The sequence below is a fragment of the Carlito syrichta genome, unplaced genomic scaffold, assembly GCF_000164805.1.
Source record: "Carlito syrichta isolate Samal-C Ts95f unplaced genomic scaffold, Tarsius_syrichta-2.0.1 Scaffold309189, whole genome shotgun sequence".
NCBI classification, from domain to species: Eukaryota; Metazoa; Chordata; class Mammalia; order Primates; family Tarsiidae; genus Carlito; species Carlito syrichta.
This window is the reverse complement of record NW_007253285.1, coordinates 433,421-452,775: the sequence shown is the minus strand read 5'-3', so window position 1 is coordinate 452,775 and position 19,355 is coordinate 433,421. Positions and strand designations below refer to the sequence as shown.

Here is a 19,355-nt window from a genome sequence, read left to right as displayed (position 1 = left end):
CTCACTTCAGCCTCCCAAAGGCGCGGGATTACAGGCTGAGCCACCGAGCCCGGCTTGAAATAGTACCATTTTTAAAAACTCTTCCGTCAACAAACTAAAAAACCATTCTAGGATATTTCAAGGTTTTGTATAGAAAAACTGTTAAGTATCCACTCTCCCACTGTAATTATTTCTTCTAATTAATTATGTCCATCAAAATGACAGCCTATGTCAGTACTTCACTGGTCTTTGAGCCACAGTTTCTCAGTCTCTTACCTTAAAAATCACTAGCCCTATGGAATGCCAGATTAATCAGTAACACTACTTTCTTTTTTTTTTCCACTTCTTTTTTCTTTTGAGTCAGAGTCTCACTCTGTCGCCCAGGCTAGAGTGCAGTGGCATGCTCACGGCCACTGCAATCTCGACTGGCTAGACTCAGGCGATCCTTCTGCCTCAGCCTTCCAAGTAACTGGAACTACAGGCACGTGCCACCATGCCTGGCTAATTTTTCTTGATTTTCTGAAGAGATAAAGTCTCGCCATGTTGCCCAGGCTGGTCTCAAACCCGTGGGCTCAGGCAATCCTCTCACCTTGGCCTCCCAAAGTGCTGGGATTATATAGGTGTGAGCTACCCAGCCCGGCCAGTTACATAGTGTTTTAAAGTGCTGAGGCTTCAGTCAGTCATACTGAAATAAAGATAGGTGAAATAATATGATGTCTGGGATTTGCTTTTCCACAAAAGTGGGCGTAGTATGTTAAGAGAGCAGGATCGGATGAAACAAGGTTAGCCATGAGGTGAAGCTGGTAATGAGGACTCATTATGTACTTCTGTCTGCTTGTGTAGATGTTAATAAGCTGGGTGTGGTGGCTCACATCAGTAATCCCCGCACTGTAGGAGGCTGAGTCAAGAGAATCGCTTGAGGCCAGGAGTTTGAGGCCAGCCTGGGCAATATGAGGAGACCCATTTCTACCAAAAAACCCCAAAAACTAAAAAATTAGCTGGGCATGCTGACACACGTTTGCAGTCCCAGCTACTCGGGAGGCCAAGGCAGGAGGATCACTTGAGCCCAAAAGTTCAAGGCTACAGTGAGTTGTGATTACACCACTGTACTCCAGCCTGGACAACAGAGCAAGATAATAATAATGATGATGATAAAAGAAAACGATCAACTGTTTCCAATTTCGTAACTTTTTTAAAATTATTTTTTGAGTTGGAGTCTCACTCTGTCGCCGAGACTGGAGTACAGTGGCCGCTCCCGGCCACCGCAGCCTCGACCTGCTGGGCTCCGGCGATCCTTCCGCCTCAGCCTTCCAAGTAGCTGGAACTACAGGCATGCGCTACCACACCCGGCTAATTTTTTTATTTATTGTAGAGATGAGGTCTCGCCAAGTTGCCCAGGCGGGTCTCGAACCCACAGGCTCAGGCAGTCCACTCACCTCAGCCTCCCAAAGCGCGGGATTACAGGCTGAGCCACCGAGCCCGGCTTCAATTTCATAACTTTTAAACAATCTGTTCTTTTGTATCGGAAAACAAATACAGTTCACGCATTTAGTTGGTTGATATTCTTTTAAGTCTCCTTTAATCCATTGGTTTTCCCTCCATCTCTGTCTGTCTCTTTTTTCTTCTTATAATTTTGTTGTTAAAGAAAACTAATTGTCAGGTTGGTTGCGGTGGCTCATGCCTGTAATACCAGCACATTAGGAGGCAGAGGCGAGAGGACTGCCTGAGCCCAGGGGTTCGAGACCAGCCTGGGCAACTTAGCGAGACCTCATCTTTATAATAAATAAATTTTTTAAAAGTTAGCTGGGTGTGGTGGCACACACCATGGTTCCAGCTACTTGGAAGGCTGATGTGAAAGGATCACCTGAGCCCAGTAGGTCAAGGTTGTGGTGGCCGTGAGTGTGCCACTGCACTCCAGCCTGGTCTTCAGAGTGAGACTCCGATTTAAAAACAAAAAGAAAACTAATTGTCTGCAATACCACATCGATTAGTTATTTCTCCGGTTCAGAAAGTCTTAATATTTCCCAGAGGACAAAGCATGGTAGCATTCATGCCCTTCCTAATATGGTGCCAACTTATATTCTCACAAGGTGTCTGTCCTGCTGTCCTACTGCCCCACTGACAGTCCTTGGAGACAGAACTTGTACCCCTGTCTCTGGACTCTTCTTCTGTCCTTGTCTCCACCTGGAAAGCCTGTCCACCCTTTTCTAGTTCCTTCGTTCGCAGTCCAGTTTACGTCTCAAACATTCACAAGTCTTCCAAAACAACTCCAGGCAAAACTGACCTTCCAGAAACAGAAAGCGCTTCCACTGGAAGACTGAAAATCTGGGTAATAATGTATGGTTTTTGAGTTGGGGTCTCACTGTGTTGCCCAGGAGAGCAGTGGCACAATCCCAGCTCCCTGCAGCCTCGACCTCCTGGGCTCAAGTGATCCTTTCACCTCTGCCTCCCGAGTAGCTGGGACCACAGGCGTAAACCAACATGCCTGGCTAATTTTTTTTTGTAGAGACAAGTTCTCACTATGTTGCCTAGGCTGGTTTTGAAATCCTGGGCTCAAGCAATCCTCCTGCCTCAACCTCCCAAAATACTGGGACTACTGGTGTGAGCCACCAAGCCAGGCTGAACCTAGGTTTTAAGGTTAAACACAAACTATGTTCCATTCAAACCCTAGCCTCAGTCCTCTGTGGGACTGTGGATCTCTACTTCTCTAAACCTCAGTTTCCTCAAATGGGGCTAATATTCATAGTGTTACATGAGGAGTGAAAAAGACAATGTCTATAAAGTTGTTTTTTATTTTTTTATTTTTTGAGTCAGAAGTCACTCTGTCACCTAGGCTGGAGTGCAATAGCATGCTCACTGGTCACCGCAGCCTCGACCGGCTGGGCTTAGGTGATCCTTCTGCCTCAGCCTTCCAAGTAGCTGGACTGGGATTACAGGTGTGAGCCACTGTGCCCGGCTATAAAGTTATTGGTCCAGTGACTGGCACATAATACGTATTTAATAAAGGGCAGCTATTAGTAGGTTATCCTAACTGGGTCAAAGCCTGCCCCTCATATGGTGTCTCCCAGGACTGGTGATGTTTACCTGGTCACCTCCAGAGACACGGGCAACAGACCTCTCACGGAACACAGGCCCGTGTACCCCCATAAGTGTCCAAATGAAAGACAGCTCACAGAGGGCAGATTTAATCGGTGTCTGTGGACAGATGTGCCCCTACATCCCCTTCATGTTAGGACTTTTCACTTGAGGGTCACACAGACAATTAAGTTGGGGAAACAGTCTTCATATGCTCTGCCTCTAAATGATCTAAAACGCACACATATTCAAAATGCAAGTTAAAATGTTGCTTATTTTCCCTGAATTCTGAACATCTGGGCCAGATAACAACATCACTCATTTAAATACACATTTGATCACCATTCCTAGTTATGATACTGCAAACGCATGTCGGGAAAAAAGCAAACACCCAGATATGGGAAGAAATATATGTCCCTAGCCAGGCGTGAGAGCGCGTACCTATAGTTCCAGCTACTCGGAAGGCTGAGGCAGAAGGATTGCCAGAGCCCAGCAGGTCGCAGCTGCAGTGGCCGGGAGCAACCACTGCACTCCAGTCTGTGCAACAGAGTGAGACTCCAACTCAAAAAAAAAAGAAATATATGTCCCATTTCCACGTGAGCCTCTTAAGAAAGATCAGAGTGATCCCAAACGACCTTAAAGGTTATTTCAAAAGCTTAGAATAAGTAGCTATTTCTTATTTCTTAAAAAAAAGGATCTATGTAGCCGGGCTCGGTGGCTCAGACTGTAATCCCGCGCCTTTGGGAGGCTGAGGTGAGTGGATTGCCTGAGCCCACGGGTTCGAGACCCGCCTGGGCAGGGAGCCCTCATCTCTACAATAAATCAAAAAAAAATCAGCCGGGCGTGGTAGCACGCGCCTGTAATTCCGGCTACTCGGAAGGCTGAGGCGGAAGGATCGCCGGAGCCCAGCAGGTGGAGGCTGCGGTGGCGGGGAGCGGGCACTGCACTCCAGTCTGGGTGACAGAGTGAGACTCCAACTCAAAAAAAACCCCCAAAAAACCCAAAAAAGAATCTATATGTTTTCCACTGACTCAGAACAAGAAGTCTGTTTTATTTCTGAAGCATTGTCTGGTTTAAAAGCATGATATAAGCCGGGTTCAGTGGCTCAGCCTGTAATCCCGCGCCTTTGGGAGGCTGAGGTGAGTGGATTGCCTGAGCCCGCGGGTTCGAGACCCGCCTGGGCAGCGAGACCTCATCTCTTCAATAAATCAAAAAATCAGCCGGGCGTGGTAGCGCATGCCTGTAGTTCCGGCTACTTGGAAGGCTGAGGCGGGAGGATTGCCGAAGCCCAGCGGGTTGAGGCTGCGGTTGCCAGGAGCGGCCACTGCACTCCAGTCTGGGCGACAGAGTGAGACTCCAACTCAAAATAAATAAATAAATAAATAAAATAAAATAAAAGCATGATATAAAAGAAGGTCAGGCGTGGTGGCTCACGCCAGTAATCCCAACCCTCTGGGAGGCCGAGGAGGGAAGATTGTGTGAGAGCCCAGGAGATGGAGACCAGCCTAGGCAACATTGTGAGACCTAGGCAGGTGTCGTGGTGCACACCTGTAGTCCTAGTTACTCAAAGAGGCTGAGGAGGAAGGATTGGCCGAGTCCAGGAGGTCGAAGCTGCAGTGAGCTGTGAGCATGCCACTGCACTCCAGCCTGGGTGACAGCGTGAGACTCTGACTCAAAAAAAAAGTAAAAAGCATGACATAAAAGAAAACACAATTAAACATGCTCATAGACGTCACACACACTCAGCTCTTCTTCAATTCTTGAAATCCCCATAGTGATCGATGCCTCGAGGCTGGCAGCCTGAGACTCACCTTGAACTGTGAGCTGACCGTGGGTCGCCGATGTTTGCTTCCACATTTTAAGGTATCCTGGTTGTTGCGGCTTGAGACGTGTTCAAAAAGGTCATAGATGAAGTCGAATCTGTGAGGGTTAAGAGCAGAAGGATCAGGAGGTGCTCACCCCTGTTATTAGGCGCCAGGTGACTGTAATTAGGTGGTACTTTCCCACTGATCATTAAAGCAGCACACTGAGGCCTGGGAGAACCCAGCCAGTTTCCAGGGAGCCCAAGCCAGCCACTGCCAGAGCGCTTCAGGCACTGACAATACAGCAGCGTCTGAAACCAGAGTCTTGCAGAGAAGTGGACTGGCGTGACAGGGACACAGGGTAGCATCCCACTAGGAGCTCTGTACTTTCTGGAATGCCACCTCAGCCTCGGTTTCCTCGCCTATGGAAGTGGGATCTCTGGTTTGCCCATTTGCGGTGTTGCCAAGATCCCAGCGATGAACCAAGGGAGAGGTGTTTCAAAGGAACACTTGACCTCTGGTGTGAGGCAGACAAGGGTTCAAAACCCACCTCTACCATTTTCTAGCTGAGTCACTTAGGAAGCTTCTCCCCTGTAGGCTTCAGTTTTTTCATCTGGAAAATGGGGATAATTTGCCAGGCACGGTGACTCATGCCTAGAATTCCAGCATTTTGGGAGGCAGAGGTGAGAGGACTGCCTGAGTCCAGGGGTTCGAGACCAGCCTGGGCAACTTGGCGAGACCTTGTCACTACAATAAATCAAAAAATTAGCTGGGCATGGTGGCATGCACCTGTAATTCCAGCTACTTGGAAGTCTGAGGTGGAAGGATCATCTGAGCCCAGTGGGTCAAAGTGGCCGTGAGCATACCACTGCACTCTCGCCTGGATGAGAGTGAGACTCTGACTCAAAAAAAAGAAAAAGAAAATGGGGATAATTTTAGACTTCATCTCCTAGTGCTGGAGTGAGAATCAAATAAGAAAACGCATGTAAAAGGTTGACATCACAGTGCCTGGAACATCCTAAGTGCTGATGCTGTTATTTTTATTAGAAAGTTCTATAAAATCCATTGCCGCTATTAATAAAGTAGCAGTAAAAGGCTTCCCCGTACCTTTTTGTCTTCCTAGGATGGAAGATAATATGGACTATAAAGCTGGGGAAGTTGGCGGCTTCACTATCACCAGGAAAGTCAGGGAGGACTTCTGGGGACCGGTATCCTCCCAGGCAGCAATGTTAACCAGCGCTTTCCTTGCCACTGCTGGTCTTGCCCCAAACCTTTTTCAGTTTTGTTCTAGGGTGCTCTGCAATGCTCACTCTTTGAAGTTCCCTAACTGTGCTTGGAGCTCACTGGAGAAAAGCTTCAGTTCCATTAAAATGTCATAGATGTCAGAGGTGAAAGATAGCGGAATGAGCAAACAACCCAAGCTCCTCGGTTTACAGAGGGAAACTGGGGCCAGAAAGTTCTTTACTCCACTCAGAAAACTGCTTAACTCCAAGACAGAAGCAACAAGCAGAATTCCATCTTGCTGGTCTCCAGGCCTATGGTCTTTTTACTAGGACAAACTGTTTCTACTTGAAATCAATACAGGGTTTCTATTTAAATGTATCACTTGCTGGGCACAGTGGCTCAAGCCTGTAATCCCAGCATTCTGGGAGGTCAAGGCCAGTGGATTGCCTGAGCTCAGGGGTTGGAGACCAGCCTGGGCAACTTGGTGAGACCTCGTCTCTACAATCCATTAAAACTAGCCGGAGCCGGGTTCGGTGGCTCAGCCTGTAATCCCACACTTTGGGAGGCTGAGGTGAGTGGATTGCCTGAGTCCGCGAGTTCGAGACCCACTGGGCAACTTGGCGAGACCTCATCTCTACAATAAATCCAAAACTAGCCGGGCGTGGTAGCACACACCTGTAGTTACAACTACTTGGAAGGCTGAGGTGGAAGGATCACCAGAGTCCAGCAGGTCGAAGCTGCGGTGGCTGGGAGCGGCCACAGCACTCCAGTCTGGGTGACAGAGTAAGACTCCAACTCAAAAAATAATAAAAAAAAAACTAGCTGGGCATGGTAACGCACGCCTGTAGTTCCAGCTACTTGGAAGGCTGAGGTGGAAGGATTGCCTGATCCCAGCAGGTCACGGCTGCAGTGGCCATGAGCGTGCCACTGCACTCCAGCCTGGCGACAGAATGCAAAAAAAAAACCTCCGACTCAAAAAAAAAAACAAACCCACAAATGTATCACTTTAATACGGAAGACACTGCTTTGACGGACAGCATGCTATGGTATTGTTTCTATATCCGTCATTTTTACAGATGTGAAAACTCAGCCTGTAATCCCGTGCCTTTGGGAGGCTGAGGTGAGTGGATTGCCTGAGCCCGCGGGTTCAAGACCCACCTGGGCAGCGAGACCTCATCTCTACAATAAATCAAAAACTCAGTTGGGCATGGCAGCGCATGCCTGTAATTCCGGCTACTTGGAAGGCTGAGGCAGAAGGATCGTTGGAGCCCAGCAGGTAGAGGCTGCGATGGCCGGGAGCGGCCACTGCACTCCAGTCTGGGCGACAGAGTGAGACTCCAACTCAAAAAAAAAAAAAAGAAAACTCACCTAAAGACAGAATAGTTGACAGTGTTGTAAACAGTGAATCTTCACACAGAAGAGCTACCATAAGTTTAAAGATCAAACGCTCTAGACGTTGTTCTCTAACCTAACGCCTTGGGTCCCTCTGCCCTAGCTCACCTACGTGACAGGATAGCCGCCTGGTGTTTACATTTCTAAAAGAATGACAGTTTCGTCACAATCATGCTACTTTCCTTCCTTAGATACAAGCTGGTTGATGTCCTAGCTTCTCACAGGCATTGAAAGCTTGCAGGCAAGAGTTTTTTTCTAAACCCTTTCTCTTACAAAGCCTCCTAAAAATAGGCCACTTCCTGGTTTAATGTATACAAATCACTAAACTAAGCATGTAAAGTTTCTGCGTGCTTCCTTAACTGTTGATTTCATGGTGTGAATTTACAATTCATGACGGAATAAATGAATGTGTAGTAAATCTGTAATTTTGGCTGAATTAAGGCTTGTTTATTTGCCTTGACATGCCTTCTACTAACTAGAGACACATGGGTCCTATAAAACCAAGGTCCAACTCAACACAGCTCAAAGCTCCTGTGAAGAAAGGTAACACTGGTTAAGACTTCAGCTCTTAAGCCAGGTGGACCAGATCAAAACTAGGTCCTGCAGCTTACTGGTTACCAGGTGAGGGGTCTCGTCAAGTCACTTCACTGTTCCCAGTCTCAGTTTCCCCAAATGCATAACAGAATGAATAATAGTATGTGACTTATGGGTTTGCTTTTTCAGTTCCTCACCGAATGGTAGCCACTGCTACCATTATTATTACTTTATATCTTTTGAGTCATTTTATAGCTAAAATACCGCCAGGGAAAGATGATATTAAGTCAAGTTTCTGACAACAGTCATTTGTTCTATATTTGTGAACTTAAAGCATTTCTACAAATATGAGGAGGACCCAAAAGAAACCAGATTTAGCTTTTGGGAGGGCAGGCCCTTCGTAGCACAGGTTTCCCCTGCTACATAAGTGTTCTAGGAATCCATCGGCATCAGTGGACTGGCTAGTGTTGTTGTGAGAGACTGCGTTCAGTTTCAGCTAATTTTTTTTTGAGATTCTTTCAAAGCCTTTGCTCATTTCATGAGTGATTTACGCACTGAGTGCTCAGCGCTTTTTGACTCCCGTGCCCCACCCCATCCCACACCCCCATTCACCTGATCTTCCCTCGAGTGACTTTTTTTTGTTTCCTCGGAAGAAAAAAGTCCTCAAAGGGAAATGTTCTGCCGATGTGGAAGAGGTGAAACAAAAAGTGGTAGATGCACTAAAGGCATCCAAATTGACACGGTCAAAAGCTGTTTTGAGCAGTGGAAAAAGCATCTCCATAGGTATCTTGCATCAAATGGAGAGTACTTTAAAGGTGACTGAAGTTTAAATATGTAAGAATAAATACAACTTTTTTTTTTGAGTTGGAGTCTCACTCCGTTGCCCAGGCTGGGGTGCAAGGGCACACTCACGGCCACCCCAGCCTTGATCTGCTGGGCTCAGGTGATCCTTCTGCTTCAGCCTTCCAATTAGCTGGAACTATAGGCGTGTGCTACCACACCCAACTAATTTTTAATTTACTGTAGAGACAAGGTCTCACCAAGATGCCCAGGCTGGTCTTGAACCTGCGGGCTCAGGCAATCCACTCACCTCGACCTCCCAAAGTGCTGGGATTATAGGCTGAGCCACAGAGCCCGGCCTGGAATAAACACACCATTTTTAATAAATAAGTTCCAAGCTTGTTTGAATCTCCCTTATATGAATTTGCTCGCTCTCTTCTCAAGGAGGAGGCGGACTTACCGACTCTCTCTCAGCAAGTTGAGAAGGTCATCTCGAAATGTGTCTCTGTTCTTCTCCAAGATCCCTCGGACATCATAGTGCACCTAATTTTAAAAAACAAGAGAGGGGAGAATGGATTAAAAGAATAGCTTCAGGTCATAAGCAACTCCTTTTAAAAGGTTAGACCTATGAGATGAAATCATTTCAATACATTTATGATTGAAATCACTATTTTCTCTGAATACCCATTGGGCGAATACCAACAAGTATCTTTTTTTTGAGTCAGAGAATCACTCTGTCACCAGGCTGGAGTACAATGGCATGCTCACAGTCACTGCAGCCTCGACCTGCTGGGCTCAAGCGATCCTTCCGCCTCAGCCTTCCAAGGAGCTGGAACTACAGGCACACGCCACCATGTCTGGCTAATTTTTCGATTTATTGTAGAGACGAGATCTTGTCAAGTTGCCCAAGCTAGTCTTGAACCCTGGACTCAGGCAATCCTCATGCTTCCACCTCCCAAAGCACTGACTAATATTATAGGTGAGAACCACCATGACCAGCCCCAGTGAGTACTGTAACAAAAAGTTACCTCTCCGGCGTAGTGTTTCACCCCAAAATTGTTGATTGCAACTCTGGGCTTCACATAAAAGTGGTTATTCTAATAAAAAAGAAAAAACACAAATGCCTTATTTCAGTCACTGATTTCCTTTGAATTCCAGAGAAAACGAAATACAACAGATAGTGACAACCATTTCAAAACTTGCCATGCATGAGTTTTAGAGCATAGCATATCCTCGTCCAAACTCTTGACTGTGTCATTAACGATAGGTTAACCGTTTTAAGGACTCTAAATAAACTTGGGCTATTCTGACAAGTAGCCCAAATCTAACCCTCTGGCCTATTTAAGTTTGGCTCTAGGAACAGAACAGCTATGGTTTGAGAAAAAAGGTTCAATGTGGGAGGCACAGTTGGGACAGGAGCCTGACACATCTGGTATGTAATCTTGACCCACAGATCTGCTATTCAAATGTGACTGAGAATTAAGAGGCTTTGACTTACAGCATGCTGACTGTGTAACTTCTCCAATAAGGTGCTGTCTGTGGCTTGAGGAAAATGGCTTTCTTCATTGATAAGGGCCAGGAGGCCAAGTTTCTAGAAGAGGGAAGAAAAAGGAGGAATGAATTTAAATTTGAATGTATGCCTCTCAAGCTATGTGAAAGCTCCTTTCCTCTCCACTTTCTATCAAGCCAGTGGTTAAAAGAAAAAGCAATCGGGCGTGGTGGTCCACGTCTGTAATCCCAGTACTTTGGGAGGCCAAAGTGGGAGAGCCCTGGAGTTTCAGACCAGCCTGGGAAACACAGTGAGAACTCGACTCTACAAAAAGTACAAAAATTAGCCAGGTGTGGTGGTACATGCCTGTGGTCCCAGCTACTCGGGAGACTGAGGCAGAAAGACAGCCTGAGCCCAGGAGGTTGAGGATGTGGTGAGCTGGGATCATGCCACTACATTCCAGCCTGGGGTGTCACAGAGTGAGATTCTGTCTTTAAAAAGGGTGGGGAGAAGGGAGCATGGTAATTTCTTAGATTGAAAAAGTTGGAATGACACACTATAAAGAAAACCAATCGCCAGAAGTGGTGGTTCACGCCTGTAATCCCAGCATTTTGGGAGGTGGAGGTGAGAGGACTGCCTGAACCCAGGGGTTTGAGACCAGCCTAGGCAACATGGTGACACCTCGTCCTCATCTCTTTAAAAAAAAAAAAGAGAGAGAGAGAGAGAGAGAGAGAGAGAGAAAACCATTAATTTAAATGTATAAATCTTTAAAAATCGAACCCATTGTAATTTTGTGGCTAGAACTTTATAACTGGCAGATCTACTTTTGCTACTGGGTAGACTTTACTGCTGACACAGTCTAAGGGAAACCAATTCACACACTGTTGATACTAAAATATTGCGTTCAATGAGACAATAGGGTAGAGGCAGCCAACTATTTAAATTCAACCTTGCACATTTACATTCATGTTTCCAAATGGTCCATTGTGTTCTAAACATTCACATCTTTGATGTACGTGTTCACGCAAGTTTTGTTCCCATAAATATGAATCAGTCCAGCTGGACACCCCTGGGACTGTAACCATTCTTCAAAAATACATTACCTTCTCAATCAAGTCCAAACATTCTCCATTGTCTATCCAGTCAATATCTTCCCACACTAACCCTTCCCTGCAGAAAGATGTTAAAGGGCCAAGTTAAATTAAAGCATAGCTGCAAAACGATCTAATTTAATTACTGATTTAGAAAAAAAAAAAAAAGGAAACAGAATCCTTTGAGCTCTTACCGGCTATATTCTAGCTGTTCCAAAGAAAAAATGTGCTTGTTGAAATATTCCTGAAGTTTCTCATTTGCATAGTTAATATTGAACTGTTCAAAGTGATTCACCTGAAGAGGAAAAATATTCACTAAGTATCTTTCATGTCCTTACCATTATATGCAAAGGCAAAGGAAGAAGAAACTTGCAAAAAGTTACATTAAAAGATGAAGAGAAGGGGGAAAAAATCTGAGAAACACATCAGTGTTTGTTTTGAGGGATTTGTTTCATAGCAGTGGATGAAGGGATGGAAGAGAGCTCCCGTGCCTCACGCTCCAGAGGCCCACCTCAAAGTTTTCAAATCCAAAGATGTCGAGGATGCCAATGGACTTGAAGTCATCTTTGCCTTTGATCCTGCTGTTGATCTTCTTGATCACCCACTCGAAGCAGCGCGCGTACAGCGCCATGGCCAGGGAGTCCCTGCTGTCCACGGCCTGCAGGAGAGGAAGAGCAGCAGACCAAGCTGACCGTGGGCACCTGGCGGGCGAGTCCACCCCGTCCCACTTTGGAGATGCACACCGGGCCTGGGCAGCGCCTGGCCCCAATGGGAAATCGATCAGTACCATCTAGGAAAACACAGCTCAAGAAAGGATAAGCTGGTGCTCACTTACTTACAGTGAGATTCACCAAGAATGCCCTTACATACCTGGCTTCTGACCCAACTTTCTACAATGAGTTATCAGAAGAATCTGAGTGTGTAGGTATGGGTACAAATGTTACTGGGTTTAAAACAACAATTAAGACCTGAGGGCTTTTTGTTGTCGTTTTTCCTCCTGGGTCAGAGTCTCACTCTGTCACCCAGGCTGGAGTGCAGAGGTACGCTCATGGCTACCGCAGACTCGACCTGCTGTGCTCAGGCAATCCTTCTACCTCAGCCTCCTGAGTAACTGGAATTACAGGCATGTGCCATCACACCAGGCTAATATATATATTTTTTAATTATAAAGATGAGGGGTCTTGCTATGTCACCCAGGATGGTCTCGAACCCATGGGTTGGGCAATCCTCTTGTCTCTGCCTCCCAAAATGTTGTGATAACAAGCATGAGCCACCACGCCCAGCAAGATTCGAATTTTTAAAATCATTATCTTCTCATTTTCTACTTTCTACACATAAAGATTTTCTTTGTAATATGGTTAGTATTCTTAAGAAACGCATTAGAGGGCTAGAACATATAAATTAGCTCATGGCAGCAGCAGAGGTAAAAATAAATACAGCATAATGTTGCACTGTTTTCATGTATTGTGATAATATCAACAACAATAACTCATTATTATTACAGCTAAGGGTTATTTAGTTTATTTAAGGCTTACTCAGTACCAGGCATTAAATACTTAGCATATATTTGTTATTTTTATCCTTACAAGAGTCCTCTGAATTAGGTATGATAAGTATCCTTGTCTTACAGAGGAAGAAACAGACAGTGATTAAACACACCAAAAACAGGCAGTAGAAAGCGGAAGAGTCAAGACTCCAACTCACACAACCTGCATTAGACCCATCCTCTCAAACACCCTGCCACACCGTCCCTTAGACAACAATTCAATGGCTTTGTCTATTCCCAAAACTTGCATATCTTCTACATTTTGATCATGCGCCACAATCATCTGGACAGTTCATTGCAGTTACTTGTTCAGATCCAAGACATGGATCTGAAACCCCAAGAATGTCTTTTAAGACAAACGTCAACCACAAAGCATTTGTACCTGCTGGACGTTGAGAGGCGTGAGGATCTCTTCTCCCCTGAGGAACATGGATCTTTGGGTCAGAGCATCTGTGAGCTGCGCTGGGTCCAGCCCTAGTAACTCTGCAGACCTGCCCAAAGCTGCAAACCCAGAACAAGGTACAGGTGAGGTCACAGCCCCCAAGAAGCTAACAACACAGAGCAACGCCTCAAAGCAGAGAAAGTTCCTGAATCCCTCAGGCAGAATTTACAGAACACATAGTTTTATTGCTAAGGTATTCGCTCCCTCAGTGAATCCCAGGTTGGTAGCATAGAACCTAGTGCTTGGACAAAGTGGAGTCTGGTTAAGTCCGTGGGGTCCCCAAGACTCTGTCAGGGGTTTGCAACTATTTTCTTTTCTTATTTTTTTTTTTTCTTTTTTCTTTTTTTGAGTCAGGGTCTCACTCTGTTGTCCAGGCTGGAGGGCACAATCACGGCTCACCATAGCCTCAGCCTCTTGGGCTCAGGTGATCCTTTCACCTCAGTCTCCTGAGTAGCTGGGACTACAGGTGTGCACCACCACACCCAGCTAATTTTTAATTTTTTACTTATTGTAGAGACAAGGTCTCACTGTATTGCCACTGGTCTTCTGAGCTCAACCAATTCTCCCGCCTTGGCCTCCCAAAGTGCTGGGACTACAGGCATGAGCCACCATGCCCAGCCTGCAACTATTTTCATTAATAACACTGAGATGTTATTTGCTTTTTTCTTTCTTTCTTTTTTCTTTTTCTTTTTTTTTTTTTTTTGAGTTGGAGTCTCACTCTGTCGCCCAGGCTGGAGCAGCAGCACACTCACGGCCACCACGGACTTGACCTGCTGGGCTCAGTCTTTCAAGTGGCTGGAAACTACAGGCATGTGCCACCATTTCCAGCTATTTTTTTTTTTTAATTTATTGTAGAGATGAGGTCTCACCAAGTTGCCCATGCTGGTCTCGAACCCATGAGAAATTCTCTCACCTCGGCCTCCCAAATTGCTGGGATTATAAGCGTGAGCCACCACACCCGGTTGTTATTTACTTTTTGACACTCATTCTCTCATCAGTATACAGAAGAGTTTTCCACAGGCTACATGACATGATATCACATCTAACAGAATACAGAAGAAATCTGACAATGCGGCTGTCTTTATTATGTCAGATATTACAGAAATTTGCAAAAAAAGGTAAGACCATGCAACTGTTTTGATTTTTTTTTCTGTTTTGGAAAACAGTCCTTTAAATAAAAATGTTAATTTTTATATGCAATGGGTTTGTAATTATTCTTAAACAGATTAATGAATTCTTTTAGTATCTCACTTCTAACTGCTAATGTGATAAACATCAACAGACCCAACCCACATAAACAAAACCTCTTTGGCCAGCCATGGCAACATAGCGAGACCTCGTCACCACAAAAAATAAAAATAAATTACCCAGGTGTGGGGGCACATGCCTGCAGTCCCAGCTACTCAGGAGGCTGAGGCAGAAGAACTGTGGGGCTCTAAGAGTTTTGAGAATATTAAAAGGTAAGTCATGTGGGACCACATATTTGACAATGGCTGGGCTCTGGAGCCATTTTGAACTTGAACTCATCCAAATTTCTACCTTCCAGGGACCTCACCTGTGCTTCTATCAGAAAGTCTTGAAAATAAATACAAATATCAGTCTGGGAAAAGGATAACAGGCATAGCTACAGGTTGGATTAATTCATTTTAACTTGATAACCTTCGAGGCACCGTAGAGGTAAGACATCACTAGTGTTGAGAATACAACAAATAACACAGGAAGCAGTGTTATAACACAGGCAGGGCTGGGCTATGAACTTGGCCTTCTGGCTTGGGAAACTAAGGGCCGTAATATACTATGGCAACAATCAATAACAATGAAAAACGATGGCAAAGCACTGTAAGACTTTTTTCCTACATCAAATCTTCACTGCTCATATTTCCACTTATTTGGCCCATTTTCCTACTTTCTTAGTAGAAATGAGAATATATGGGGGACCCCCACATGAAAAACCAAAATTCTCTTTTGGAGGGCGGGCACCTTGTAGTACAGGCCTCCCCACTAGGTAAATGTTCCGAACCCATCAGCATCAGTGTACCACCTAGCGTTGTTGTGAGAGGCTGTGTTTGGCTTCAGTGGATTGTTTCTGGACATTTCTTCAAAACGTTTGCCCATTTCATGATGGGTGATCAACCAGTGCGCCTGCCCACACCGCGCTGAGTGTTCAGCAGTGTTTGATGGAAAACGGCATGACCCCGCCCTCCCTAGTTACCCAGTCTCGCCCCAAGTACTTTCTTCTGTTTCCCCAGATGAAAAAGATCCTCAAAGGGAAACCTTTTGCTGATGTGGAAGAGGTGAAACCAAAAAAGGCAGAAGCACTGAAAGGCATCAAAATCGACGCATTCGAAAACTGTTTTGAGCAGTGGAAAAAGCTTCTCCATGGGTGTATTGCACCAAATGGAGAGTATGTTGGAGGTGACTGAAGTCTAAACACCTAAGAATAAATACACACTATTTAATAAATAAATAAATTCTGGGCTTTTGGGGGGCCCTCCCCCCTTATATAACCACCCTCCCATCTCACTAGTAACTTTTCCTACACTCTGACCTTTCATTAACTGACACTTCACATCAGACACTGCTAATAGTCTGTATTTCCAGGGATCAGAAAACTTGCTCCATAAGAGGCCAGACAGCCAATAACTAGGGACCGCACTTCCTAAGAGGAAAAAGCCAAGGAAGAAAAGGAGAGAGGGAGGAGCAAGCAGACATGACCGCACCTGTTTTGAAGGAAACCTGCGCCCCGCCAGCAGTGATAAATTCTATGTTCCCGAGATGCAGTATACCAGCAAGCAGCCTCAACACTTCCCGAACCTCTTCCTTGCCGAACTGCATGACTTCCATGGCCGTCTAGAGGAAAACAAATGTATTTGACTTTATTTTTTTTCACACTGAAGAAAATGAAGGATGTTCTTGACAATAAAATCATCAGAGGTTGTTCTAAGACACGGAAACACGAGATAGATGCAAAGCCACTCAGTTTAAAAATGGTGACCTCATGCAGGTACACATAAAAGAAGAGAGGACTGTAGCATGCTCAGAAATAACCCTATCAACGAAATAAAAGTAAGTCTATTTATGCTACAGAAGAAATGACGGATAAAAAATGTTTGTGGCTCAGCCTGTAATCCCGCGCCTTTGGGAGGCTGAGGTGAGTGGATTGCCTGAGCCTGGGGTTCGAGACTTGCCTGGGCAGCGAGACCTCATCTCTACAATAAATCAAAAAATCAGCCAGGCGTGGTAGCGTGCACCTGTAGTTCCAGCTACACGGAAGGCTGAGGCGGAAGGATCGCCGGAGCCCAGCAGGCGAGGCTGTGGTGGCTGGAAGCGGCCACTGCACTCCAACCAAGTGAGACTCCAACTCAAAAAAAAAGAAATGCTTTGGGCCATGCATGATGGGGCTCACGCCTGTAATTCCAGCACTCTGGGAGGCTGAGACGAGAGGATCACTTGAGCCCAGAAGTTTGAGACCAGGCTGGACAACACAGTGAGACCTCATCTCTACAAAAAATTGTTAAAAAAAAAATTAGCTAGGTATGGTGGTGTGTGCCCGTAGTCCCAGCTACTCAGGAGGCTGAGATAGGAGGATCACTTGAGTCCAGGAGGTTGAGGCTGTAGTGATCTGTGATCATGCCATTGCACTCCAGTCTGGGTGACAGAATGAGACCCTGTCTCCAAAATGAAAAGAAAATAAAAAGGAAAAGAAAAAGAAATACTTTATTCAACAGATATCAAAGTGTAATGAAACATTTATTATTATTTTCCTTACATATAAAAATTTATTTAGTTATTTTTTTTGAGTTGGAGTTTTACTCTGTTGCCCAGGCTGGAGTTCAGTGGCATGCTCACAGCTGCTGCAGCCTTGACCTCCTGGGTTCAAGCGATCCTACAGCCTCAGTCTTCCAAGTACCTGGAATCACAGGCGTGCACCACCACACGCAGCTAATTATTTTTATTTACTGTAGAGACAAAGTCTTGCCATGTTGCCCAGGCTGGTCTCGAACCCCTGAGCTCAGGCAATCCTCTCACCTCGGCCTCTCAAAGTGCTGAGATTACAGGCATGAACCACCGAGCTCAGCCCACAAAAAAAAAAAAAAAAATGTTTTTTTTGAGTAGGAGTCTCATTCTGTCACCCAGGCTGGAGGGCAGTAGCATGCTCCCAGCCACCACAGCCTCAACCTGCGGGGCTCAGGTGAGCATTCTGCCTCAGTCTTCCAAGTTGCTGGAACTACAGGAACACGCCACCACGCCTGGCTAGTTTTTTGATTTATTGTAGAGATGGCGTCTCACCAAGTTGTCCAAGCTGGTCTCGAACCCTTGAGCTCAGGCAACCTTTTCACCTCGGTCTCCCAAAGTGCTGGTGTGAGCCACTGCGCCCAGTTCACAAAAAAAATTTAAAGGTGGGGGGGATTTGGAGAGGGAAAGTGGATAATACTCCATAAGACTCCTCTGGTGTAAAGGGGTCTTGTCTTAACGGTTCAATGAAATGAGGACCCAAAGAGGTGGAATGGAATACTCTATCAAGAACTCTGCAGACATGCGCACCTTTTGTTCCTTCTCTAATAAATACTGATGGAAAATCTACACGGATCCGGATCTGTCTTCCCTAGACATTCCTCATATCTCTATTTTTAATTTCTCTAATGCATTTTGTTTGAAGGTCTTATCTTGGCCACAGCAGACTAAGTGGAAGTTAACATAATGCTCTTTGGGGGTAAAATAAAAACAAACAGGCACTTACAGGACTCTGTTACCAACAACAAATATCTCAACAACTCAAGCCAGGTGTTTTCTGAATCATATCTAAGATTCGCTCATTTTCTATTGTGATGGAGGAGACACATTCTTGTGAGGAAACAGTTATTAAAAAGAAAAATCAAACCACACCCACGCGCGCACACATGTATGCACAACACGTACACATGCACGCACAACTGTGGGCAGAATTGCTGGCAACACTGATGAAAATGACCCACAAAGGGAACTTGGATCGACACAATGACCACAGGAGACTGGTAAGAAGGAAACCACACACCGCTTTGAAGCAAGAGAAATCGCAGGAGGAAACAACTGGAAATGTTACAGTATTAAAAAGTGCAGATTCTTTACAAGGAAGAAGCAAGAATGCCAGAAAGAAAGGGCAAACAACAAAGAGGGAGACACCATTAAAAACTCTACTCAAAGGGACATGAGCAACAAAATGAAAACAGGCACATCTAATAGGAAAAAGAACACAAATCCCGAGTAACATTTTCCTTGCTGGAAATCAAACATGCAGATGAGTAAATATGAGATCAGTCCTGTTAAGTTAGCAGAAAAATTCTGAATTATAAACTTCATGATTGGTGGGAAAGGGGCATTTATACACTGGTGGTTGGCACTATAAGTTAGTATAATCTTTCTGGAAAGTAACGTGATTATGTGGCAGTATTGCACCAGGTCGCAAATGTGCATGATGTTATAATTGTAATATCTGGAAAACAACAGCAAAGATTCAGAGAGGTTAAATAACTTTTTCAGGGTTGCACAGCCAAGATTCGAAGTCAAGCCCAATTGATCCAAAGTCTAGCAGTTTATTACTATTATCCACTCAATTCTATTACTTTCTAAAACCTAAAAGAAATCTTTAGAAATCTCCAATGATTTCAATGCTGAAAATTTGTCCCAAGGAAAGTCTCAATACTAATTTTGTAAAAAGCTTCATAAAATATTCACTACAGTGTCACTTTAACAACACTTTGAGAGAAAAAAAAAAGTCTAACTATCCTACAATTAGACAGGTCAAATGTAGCAAATAAATTTGTAAGAATATTGTAAGCCGGGCTCAGTGGCTCAGCCTGTAATCCCGCGTCTTTGGGAGGCTGAGGTGGTGGATTGCCTGAGCCCGCGGGTTCGAGACCCGCCTGGACAACTTGGTGAGACCTCATCTCTATAATAAATCAAAAAATTAGCTGGGCGTGGTAGTGCATGCCTGTAGTTCCAGCTACTCGGAAGGCTGAGG

General features: G+C 45.1%; 1 protein-coding gene across 1 annotated transcript in view; it reads right to left on the bottom strand.

Annotated features, from left to right (window-relative positions):
- The window catches only part of MYO10 (myosin X), a 288,302-nt gene that overhangs the window by 103,707 nt on the left and 165,240 nt on the right, over positions 1–19,355 (bottom strand). Inside the window, 9 exon segments of the mRNA XM_008066889.1 lie at positions 4,866–4,974; positions 9,247–9,329; positions 9,815–9,883; positions 10,285–10,377; positions 11,379–11,445; positions 11,561–11,661; positions 11,878–12,024; positions 13,295–13,413; positions 16,075–16,204. Coding sequence (XP_008065080.1) covers positions 4,866–4,974; positions 9,247–9,329; positions 9,815–9,883; positions 10,285–10,377; positions 11,379–11,445; positions 11,561–11,661; positions 11,878–12,024; positions 13,295–13,413; positions 16,075–16,204 — 918 coding nt within the window.